Raw genomic sequence first — 11,412 nt, forward strand, 5'->3', positions numbered from 1 at the left:
GGTAACAAATAAATGAGAAGAGGCTCTTATACTTTCCCTTGATATTCAAGGTTAATCACCACGCCTCCAATGACGGTGTCTGTTAAGAGCAGTCAAACCACAGGCATTAGCTCTTTGCCTCAATTCTCTCCGTGGAATGGTCAGAGACAGCCCTGGGAGGAAAACCCCAGCTTTCTAGAAGATTTTCAGGTCTCACAGATGGCAGTAACAGGTAGAGAAGACAAATTCAAGTGCAAGAGAAAAATGAGCGTTCCAACAAGAACAAACCAATGATCCCTCTATTACAAAAGAGTCTAAAACTAAAACCAGACACCAGTTGGCTGGCAGGTCCCACAGGTGTGCCTGCCTGCATTTGGGGAACTCAGAATGCCTTAGCGCTGGCGGCACACCAGGCGCTCTGCACCAGCAGACACCACACGGCCATGGTGAGGGGGGGTCTGTGCTGCTGAGTCCCAGGCACCAGCCTCCATCCCTGTCCCCACGGTGGCTCTGTTCTTGAGCCCCCTGAGCAAGCACCAGGTTTCTGAGGAACAGCTTACTGCTACCCACACAAAGCAGGTCGTCCTCTCTGATTAAGAACATCCTCTCCTGTGGTGTTCACCAGGTGTTTCCAGGCTCGGGTCTCTGCCATCCAGCCCTTCCCCACAGCGCTTTGCAGAAGAGAAGGAAGAAACAAAAGAAACAGGGATTATAACTCCCACTCAAAGATAAAAATGGAAGTCATATTTTTATGGGCTCCATATCCATAGAGCCCTTTCCCGATCCACCGCCTCATCCATCCTTCCTCTTGTACTCCAACTGCAAACCTGAAGAATGCTCTTCATCTATTATTTGAACAGAGCCCCCTATCCCCACGTGGCTCTTTCTACTTAGCCCTTAAACCCTGGGTTAGGCAGTCACACAAGAATTCTCCCTTGGTTGAAACTATTCGTTCCAACACCTAACATTCTTGGTAACTTCACTTATTCAGAAAAGTCATCCAACACTCAAGCCCCTCAGTTTCCTGATCTTATTCCCATCTCAGCTGCTCTCCATTGTCCCCTGGACCTTGTGGTACCAGCACATACACTATTGCTTCTATGACAAATGTGTTAACTCCTTCCACTCTCCATCACCCCATCACTTCTTCGATGACAGCATCAGGTCCTCTAAGCCGCTGACTCTAGCACATTTATGGACCATCACCTTCCTTGTAACCTCAGTCCCAACCCAGAAATCATGGTCCATGATTACACCCTCCCTAGCCGACAATTTCAACTTCCTTCTCGCCTTCTCTATCCGTGGTGCTAACCTGGAAACCCCAATTCTCACGGTCAAGCAGCTGCCCCTGGGAGAGAACAAAGCACGAGTGTGCTACCCGCTGCCACTTTACGTGAATGAACACAACTCTTCTCAGGAAGTCTCCAGGCTCAGGCTTCTGCCACACAGCCCATTAGTGCACCCTCAGGGCTTCTCAGCAATCCTAGCACACTGCGCTGGGCAACTCCTCTTCCCTCCTAGAATACTTCGAACCGTCTCTTCCCTGAGCCTGACTCACTCAGCAACCACTTCCCAAGTGTCCCCAACCCTTTCAGTCACTGCTGTTGCCTCCTCTGGCACCTCCCCTTCTTACCCCGGTAGGTATTCCCTCCTGCCTTCACCCACCTTCGGTCCTTGGCCAAGATGGATTATAACATCTCACCGGAGTTTTCCCCCCCTCCATTGCCTGGTCATAGTTACCCATATGCTGTAAATCAAAGGAAGCTGCTGTATTTTCTGTAACTGATCTCACCTGTCTCGTGAACATGGTGCTGTTTTTCTGTGATTAATCTTCATCATGAACACTCGCCCTAGTAAACAGTCAGAAACTTAAAGTTTTCCAAATAATATATCAGTCTCTTCCAGTTAATATTCAGACATGCAAGTTTTACTCTTTACCAGAACTGGCGTAAACAGTTGCTTTCAGGTAAATTTTTCTCCATACAGGGCTTATGGGACGTTCTTAACGTGGGAGGAGGACCCTGGATCTTGGTGTCTCTGCAGGTCCACAATGGTCTCTGCTGCAAGGGGATTAGGTCCCCCGCTGGACTGCTGTCATCCCACCTCTTGGGATGTCGCAGTGGCTCCCATCTCTGGTATCCATGATCCTGACCTTCAGTCCAGGGTCACACAATCGTGATGCCTGCTGCCAATCCCCCAGACCTCGAGCTCCTCCGCACCCCTCACTGTGGTATGAAAGCATTTCAGAATGCCCCGCTACCAGGGGTTCACCCACCCATGCACTTCCTTCTTCCACGGCCGTGCTCCAACCCCGAGTAGGCACAGCACTCACCGACACAGCCATCTCCTCTCAAGATTCCAAATAAGGAGCAGCGCCGAAGGCCCTCTACTTCTGCCGTCCCCTTGAACCACTAAACACGCTCACCTCGACCCCAGAACTCTGGGTAGGTCAGAACATGTGTTCCCACAGTCTGTTTTCCCTACCCCTGTTCCCCCTTCTTCCCACAATCCCCCGGAGCTGGAAAAGACAGACTCTCCACTTCCCATTCACTCTCCTTGGTGCCTCCTGGGAGGCACCAACCCTCGATTTGGCCTTAATGGTGGAAGAAATAGCCTCTTCATCCTACAGAAGCAGCTGTCATTAGAGCTTTCAGAGGAAGCTCTTGATATGAAACTGCAGACAATTTGGAAGTTTAGAAAACCGAAAAGCATCATACGATGACTTAAAAATTCCCCCAAATATTACCCCTTCTCGACGTCGACAGTTAGAGCCTCCTGTGTGCCTGGCGAGTCGGGTGTTCCTGCCTCCCTCCCCGAGTGGGGCTACAAGAACATCCCTGAGTGGGGAGTCGGGGAGTCGGGGCCTGACAGTGGAAGTTTATGCACCACATTTGCCAAAACAAGCAGGAAACACAAACAACCCCTCTGTCAATGTTCTGAGCCCCTTCAAACTATAAGTGTGTGCAATGGCAGAAAAAGGGTAATATAAATTATTCCGGGTAATGATTTAATTATCATTTCATCTTTCTCCAATTTACATAATTTTCTTTTCCAACCACATGAAAAACAAGAACCAATCCTTAATGACAGAGGGGGAAAAGGCAAGAAAAGCCATGAAGTAGGTTCCAGTTTCTCTTTAATAAAAATAAACGTGCAAGACCCATAGACACAGACAACAGCATGGTGACTCCCAGAGGGAAAAGGTTGGGGGGAGGCAGGAGGTATAGGAGGGATAAATGGTGATGGAAGGAGACCTGACTTATGGTGGTTAACACACAGTACAAGATGATGTGTTATACAATTGTACACCTGAAACCCATACAATTCTATTAACCAAGTCACCCCAATAAATCCAATAAAAAAGTAAAAATAAGTAAATAAATAAATGCATGAGCTAAAGCACAAATCAAAACACTCCAAGGCCAAAGGGAATCAGGTAGATTCTGACAGCAATAAATCATTTGGAGACTAATGAGGTAATTATAATACATATCTGTTCTTTATATTATTTATCTGGTTCTCCCTCCCCCCCCCCACCATGGAAATGTTGTAAGTTGTTACAAACTAATATTGTCATTCCATTTCTTGACTCAAACGGCAGGCAGCAAAAGGGCAGTGACAGCTAGAGGACAGTTCAGCTGGACGTTCATAACACAAACTAAGAGTGTACCACGTGCCAGGCACTGGGGCTATAAAAACTTCCAGATGCAATCTCTGCTCTCAAGAAGTGCAACACTGATGATGGCTAAAGAAGCAATTTTACTTACAAGGTGACAAGGAACAAGAGATACTGTACCCCATAATGACAGATTTTCAAAAACAGTAGAAAACTGCATGAGACAACGCATTGAAAGTTTGATTTCTCCAACGTTATTTTAGGGTTGCAAGGGTTCCCCTAGACACTTCAGAAAAACCCAACCATTGAAGACGAACTGTTCAATAGAACACTGACAGCCACGGAACAAGTGAATTATAGCCTACTGATCCAAAAGATGTGCAAGTATATTTTTTGTATAAAGTACTAATAAACAAGTGTTTGTTAGTCAGTATAAAAAATCCATTTACTTGCTTTAGTTTGTTTTGTTTGGATGCTTGGCATTTACTTATATCCCCTTTCCTATACGTTTGATGGTCTTTCCACCAGGTGAGTATCAATGGGAAGTAGAGCCTGCCTTTTCTTAAAAGCCGGAAAGGCCAAATACTCACCTTCTCAACTTCCCTGGCAACCAGGGTGCAAGCAGTGACCCTAAGCTTGACCAATGCAAGGCACCCCTGAGGACCCTGAATCAGAAGCTGAGAGCACAAAGAAGCCAGGCGGAGAAAGCAGTGACTAGTGTCCCAGGCCGCCGCTGCAGAGGCAGTGGCAGCAGGAGCAGGAGCACCAGTGTCATAGTGTTGGTGACACACGCTGCAGAACCCAGCATTTCCAGACAGCATTGAAAACGACATACTCTCGAGTCCCATCCTCAAGCACTTCCAAAGCACCGTTCTGACTGTGGAACTTCCCTGGGTTCCCGCCCGTTTTCAGAGCCGCGCTTCCTCCAGACTTGGCTTTAAAGCAATGCTGAGAACTCTTCTCTATTCTTCCATGAAGTGCTTTTTTTTTTCCTTTGCTTAACTCATTATGGTTCTTGCTATTAAGAAAAATGAGCGATAAACAGCAGTGATGAAAAATATAGTAAATCAAGAAAGATCCCACCCACAAACAGCTGGATGTGTGCAGTCAGTTTTGGAAAATGGGTAATTCCATGTCCTATGATTCGAGTCCAGCTCTGAGAATTCATTGAGCAATCTGTCATCAAGTCTTCATTCCAAAATTTTTCTATTCCAACTGCTAAATAGCTTGGCAGTCTGAATTTGTAAGATGACCCACATCTCCTCCATCGATTAATACCATAGGAAACAGCCAGTTCTCTGCCTTGGACTACCTTCAAACTGCAGACACAGCCCCCAAGGATTTAAGAGGATGAAGAGCACGGTTTTCTCTAATTTTCTGGAACAATAATCAAAGGCCTACAACTGCCAATGTCTGGACTTTAGGAAAGAGTCAAGTCTTGAAAGGAATGAATGGCTTTCAACCACACAGTTTACAAAAATTTCAAAGCACTCTCTCAATAGATTTTTGTTGTTGTTGTTGCTGTTATGGTTACTTCAGGAAACAACAGATACAATTACCATTTGGTAACTTTAAAATACAAAAATTAAGGAAATTCCTCAATTATGAATTCAATAAGGATATAGTAAGATTAATAGTCCAGCTACTGATTTGAGCTTTGCACTTACCTCCTCACATCCACTCACCCAAATCCCAGGCTAATGGGTCTGGAAGAGGAGTGATGGGGAAAAAAATCATCCAGCCCATCTCAAACGGAGCTCTTCTCCTAAGCATGTAACAGGAGCCCAGTAGTATTTGTTGCTTGAACATAATTCCTATGACTGTGCATATATATTACATATTTCCATAAATCACTCTCACATAACATTTTTCAGTGGCTCAGGACTTCCAGGCTTACAAAACACTTTCACATGAATTCTAACTTCTAGGTTAGCCTTGCCGGCACAGCCTTTAAATGCAAAGCACACCCCGGAACTCAGCAACCTAGACTCCCACAGCACAGTGTTTGTTGCCTATTTCAGCACTTCGCATACACTGAAATTAACTCTGTCTCTCGCTTATTTACTCCTTAACGAGTCTTAAGAACGTCCCGTTCAAAACACAGAAAGTGTCCCCTGAACACCAAGATTCTTCCGCCTCCTGCAAGCCAGGTCCTCCCAGCAGAGCATCAGCTGGGAGCCTGATTCACACCATCCCCCGCCAATTATGATTTCCACGGCCACACTAATTAAGCACGCCGCACAAGACACGACTTTTGTTCCCCAGAGCGTGTTTACCCACCCCCCCGGCCCAATGCTTCCCCTTAAGTCTGTCTCATCGGCTCCCCACAATTCCTACAGCAGCCCAAGGGGTGTGGGTGTTAGCAGCCCCAGTCCCGCCCTGCAGGGACCATGCCTGGAATGACCCCAACACCCCCGCCCCCGCCTAGCAGCCGCGACCCGTCCCCAGGACCCGCACGAGAGGAGTGCGGGGGGCTGGACTCCCCGGCAGCACCGACGAGCTCCGGTGCAGCCACGGCCAGGTGGAGTCGCGGGGCGGGCTGTACCGAGGACAGCACCGATGGGATTCCGGTGGGCGAGGGCGCCCCGCACGTACCCGAGAAGGCAGCGGTCGCAGACGACTCCACGACTCCCCTTGCAGACCGTGTACGCCAGGGGATCTGAGCGGAAGAGCAGCTCTCCCGGGCGCAGCGGCGCCAGTGCGCGGAGCCCGTTTCCCCTGTCGGTGGTGCTGAACTTTTCCACCTTCAGTGGCTCCATCCTTCCGCAGCTCCGCACCTCAGACCTCAGCCGCGTCCCGCCGCCGAATCCTCGCGGGCTGCCGGGAGCCGCGCGCCTGCGCCCTGCGCGCACACGTAGGCCGAGGGGCGGGGCGGAGGGGCCTCTGAGCAAGCGCAGACGGCGTCCCCGAAGTGAGCGGGGCGCCCGCGCTGGGTCCCGACTCGCTGGGATGCTGGAGTCCCAGGCAACTCCGCGAGGAGAGGCGCTAGTTTTTCCCCTCCAGTATTTTCTTAAGACAATTTTATTGCAGAATGAAAGTTGAGGGAACAACGTAATGAACGCCTTTATACCCTTCACCTGGATCAAACAATTCTTGGTATTTTGCCATTTCTCTCCGCAGAAATTCTTGGTATTTTGCCATTTCGCCGCATTTTCTCTCCGTATGTCTGCAGGTGTGTATGCATAATGTGTCTTGTTTGAATCGCTTGAAAGTAAGTTGTGTTCTTGAATCATTGCAAAGTAAGTTGCAGACATAACATTTCACAACTAATACTTTTACATCATAATATTTTTTTGAAAAGCAATATTCTTTTATTCAAATAATTACTGGGCACTCACTGTATGTCTGACTCTGCGCGAGGCACTGAGAATAGGATGGAAAAGAGGAAACGATTCCTGATCGCAGGGAATTTATAGTGGAAGGGGTGTTGGAGGGGGCGGGGAGAGGCAGCTAAGGGGGCAAAAGAACAAAAACTAGCAAAACAGTGTCAGCGGGATGTATCGTGCGTACCTCAGAAGTTGTTTCTGTATATTGCCCGGTACTTTTCCGTAATCTGCTTTTTCATTCACTTGTTGATGACGTTTGTTGTGCAGAATATTTCCTAATTAAATACCGTAACATGCGTTTCCTCATGTAAGAACAATATCCTAGAAACAGCCAAATCACCATCACACCTAAAAAGTGATTGTAAACTAAGCAAAAACCATATTCACTTTAAGATTGGCTTTTGTAACGTTTTTTAAAAACCACGATTCAATCAAAGGTCCATTTTCTTTCTCATGACATTGACTTTTTTTTTTTTTTTTGGTACTTGAACTCTGAAGAATCCAAACTAGGAGTCTTGTAAAATGTTCTCCATTCTGTATTTGTCTGGCTGTTCTCTCATTGTGTCATTTAATTTGTTCCTCTGTTCCCAGTATTTCCTGTAAACTGCAGGCGAGATCTGGACATTCGAGTCCAGAGGCTTGATTTCATCCAACTGTTCGGCAAAAACAATTTACAACTTACACCGTTCACTTATGATCACATCACATCAATCTTAAGTGTGCATAATATCTCACTATTAATAAAATTAAGTTGATTAGTTGGTTAAAGTGGTGCCTGCTAGAAGTCTTTGCTACAAAAGTACACTGTACCTTTGCAGTTAGTAAGCACTCTCTGGGGGGGATATTCTGGTGCTGTACGAATACCCTGATTCCCACAACCTGTATTACATAATAATACAACATAATGCAATACTCTTAACATCCTGTAATGAAAACGGCATATTCAGTAACAGAGGCTTTAGGTTCTTAGTAAAAGAGACTCATCTAACTATTGTGAAATGGGCAGTCCTGCTTTCCAGAATTCTAAAATGATAAATTACAAGTATCCGGTTCCAGATTCCCTATACAAAGACTGCTCAGAAACTGTAAAGATGACTATTTTTCAAGGTGGCCCGGGAGGGACCACATTACCGTTTAGATTTATCGTACAAACAGAAGCTCAGAATCCCTAGGCTCTTTGTCCTATCCTGCACTCAACAAATTGAAGGGTAGGGGTTCTTTTGTATGAAAACAGCAGATGGAATGTATTTTAAAGAGAACTGGAGGACGTTGTCAGAATTCACGACATACGGAGTTGACAGGTTTCTATACCGTAAACAATATGGGAATACTGGGTAGGATCCTGAAACTGACCATCTTTTTCCAAGATTTGATGTTTTCAATGAAAACAATTGGCTAATTGGCCAATTACTAATTGGCTTTACAGTTAGCTTTCACCAGAAATCTAAATTGAATTCTTAAAGTACACGAAAATCAATGCTTTCTCACCCTATTTGTTCCATTACTTTCATATCCTTGCTTTTAATGAGCAAATTAAAACCAAGCACATAGAATGTTGTGCCCAATTCCCCATAAACTCTAATTGAAGGTTTAACATACTATTTTATTAGCAAGAGGTAAATTAAGTAGTTGCTATAAATGTTTAATGCAGAATTACCCAGCAGTTTTAGTAATAAACCAAATGAAATTTAATCAAGAATCACTGGATTATTTTAAAAGTCTATCATACGTCTCATGGGGTTAACTAGAATTGCTATTTGGAGCCTTAGAATGGTGCAAATAGTATACTGACAACGTATGGAACAACAACAAAAAAAAACTTTCACTTTTTTATTAATTCAAAGGTGCAGGCTTGTGGGTTGGAGGTCACTAACCAGTCATCACTTCGGGAGTGAACTGATAATTTCTATTCGTTAGGTTCAGAAGAGTCCCTGTGATGTAGGAATGGGAAGCTATTGATGAGTGCCTTTAAGATAGTATTTGTATTAATGCTCTTGGTTGAAAGTGATAAAATTCCATCCCAAACTAGTTTTAACAAAAACGGAAACTGCCTTCAGGCATTGCTTGGCTTTGGACCAGTATTTGACTTAGGGTGTGGTTGGAGCCAGGGGCTGAAATGTTATCAGAATGCTGTCTCCCTGTTTTCTTGTGTTGGCTCTGCCTTCTCTATGCTGATTTCACTCTCCAGATTTTCCTTATATGGGTGGGGGGGCAAAAGAAAACTTTCCTCCCTTTAGGAGATGCACTTTTCATAATATATTGTCAGATGAGTATAGAATATCACATGTAGCCCCACATAGTCAAAGCCTTTTCATTTTGCACATGCAAAACCAAGGCCCAGATAAATAACCCGCTAAATACCATTCTGCAATTTAGTGATGAAAGAACAAATGGTGACATTCCACAATAACAAAAACTTTTTCCTACCCTAATATACAGTGTGCCTGTTCTGATGCCAGTCACCTTCTGAACTCAGACTGCTTCTCAGACATTCTAGAGGAAGTTACACATATTCCAAAGACAAAGACCTAAAGAACCTTAAATGCCACCAAGAGGGTCTCCTATTGTTGGTAATTCCAGCTCTTCATTCTCCTGGCCATCTTTAGTCACCTGGAACTTACCTAGAGCTGACTGTGTGGGCAACTATTTCACTCTTGCAGCGTGAAAACTTTCCTTCAGATACCTGGCCATGTTCCCAATATTCCACTTGAACATTCTGCTAAGCTCATCAGGTTTTAGGGGGATTCAAAAAGACCAGACAGGCATGCTATCCTCAGCCACCGGCTAAACTAAAAGGCCCCTTGGCAACCTACCTGTGGAAGTGCTTACCCCCGAACTGCTTGGCACCAAATCTGGATGGACCTTGTCGTCACCAGGCATTACTCCATCTCTGGCACCTCAGTACCAGAGTGTAAATGACTTCCCACTGGCTAACACTTGCTTCAGTATTTCAACCACTTTCTTCCTGTTACTCTCACATCCCCTGACTCCTGAATGAGTTTGGGTCTGCAGGGAAGCAGGTGCTAAGACGGGATGAGACATGTGAAAGGTTCTTAAGAGAAGGACGCAGAAGGCATGTCATTCTAATTGGAGGTCTCACACTGTGGAAAGAGATTGGACAGGACATCCTGGGCCACGGTGAAACTCCAAGAAAGGGTTAGTCACTCCAACAGGGAGTCCTTGAGCCAGAATTGCCCGTGGAAGTTCTCTGTGTCTGTCACCAGAGGAGCCTGCCTTCCCCTCCCAAACCCCGCCTGCCCCCAACACACAGCTAGTAACTGTTTGGCACGGAACTCGAAATCATGTCGACTTCGAGGTGAACACCTTTTCTTAGATGCCACAGTTAGGGGCCTGCCCTCCGTACCTCCATACTTACTCATGGCCTGGGAACCACCCGTAGGAAGTGCGACCTCGGCACAAACACAGTGATGGACTCTGGGAAGAAGCTGGAGAGGTCAGTCAGTTGCACTCCCCCCCACCACCCCCACAGGAGATCCAGCCACACCCCATGCCCTTCAGGCAGCATCCCTCCCACCTGAAAGACGTTTAATGTCAAACTCACATCTGGCTCTGTAAGTAATGGAAACCCCTCCGTGCACAGACCTGAAGGCTAATCTCCTTAATACACAACTTTTATTCATCTAATCGTCCATGTTCTCCATTGCTCCCATCCTAAAATGACTCAATAGTATAAAATGCTACCATTACAAATTTGGTCTCTATCCTTAGCTAGACTCTATGTATTATTTAGTGACCCTCCTGAACTCCATTTCTCCCTTAATTCCCAAAGCAGTTAACCAATCTGTCCTTAAGTCCCCTGTTCCATTTTGTCTGCACTGACACTGCCTGATACTCTCTCTGAGCATATACCACTTGTAAGGCATTGGTTCATATTTATATCAGACTCCATACTCAACTCCTTTTATCTAGGCTAAGAGCAAATGTGCTGCTCTGGCTTTGAAGCCCATTCCCTTTACAAAAAGCCATGAATTAATCCCTGTGAATTATATTTAAAATGTTTCTCGGCTGACATTCTTGTAACCTAGTAACAGAAATTTAGGCTTAAAGCACAGGACTAGGAAAGAAACAGGGAGAGAAGACAGACCAAATGACACTATGAAGATTAGATAAGGTTATGTAACGGTGGGACAGGAGTTACAAGAGGATTTTCCAGCCAGACTGATTTGTAAACCAATGACAATAGCAGGGAAGTCAGGTTATTAATGTGCCTTAGATACTATGACGTGCTGTAACAGCAGACAAATCTAATCCAGGAGACTGGGTATTCTCAGCTAAAATCAGTAGCTTCTTCAGTGATCTATGAAAATGCTCCTAATTTCATTTAGGTTCAGGTAAAGGTCTAACTGCACATAAACTTTCTTAATAGAACAAAAATGCAAGAGACTTTTGAATAACAGAATTATTCACAATGTATATTGACTGTACATGACAATTTAAAATGAGTAAGTTAGGGTCAACTTTGTTTCATTA

At 45.3% G+C, this 11,412-nt stretch overlaps 1 protein-coding gene across 1 annotated transcript in view; it reads right to left on the minus strand.

The window, feature by feature from the left end:
* SMYD3 (SET and MYND domain containing 3) overlaps window positions 1-6,700 on the minus strand; it is a 446,130-nt gene extending 439,430 nt beyond the window's left edge. The window contains exon 1 of the mRNA XM_028531246.2: window positions 6,191-6,700. Within this exon, the coding sequence (XP_028387047.1) occupies window positions 6,191-6,354 (164 nt within the window). The 5' untranslated portion in view covers window positions 6,355-6,700. The remainder of the gene's footprint in view (window positions 1-6,190) is intronic.
* Window positions 6,701-11,412: the final 4,712 nt, after the last annotated feature.

The sequence above is a fragment of the Phyllostomus discolor genome, chromosome 15, assembly GCF_004126475.2.
Source record: "Phyllostomus discolor isolate MPI-MPIP mPhyDis1 chromosome 15, mPhyDis1.pri.v3, whole genome shotgun sequence".
Taxonomy (NCBI): domain Eukaryota; kingdom Metazoa; phylum Chordata; class Mammalia; order Chiroptera; family Phyllostomidae; genus Phyllostomus; species Phyllostomus discolor.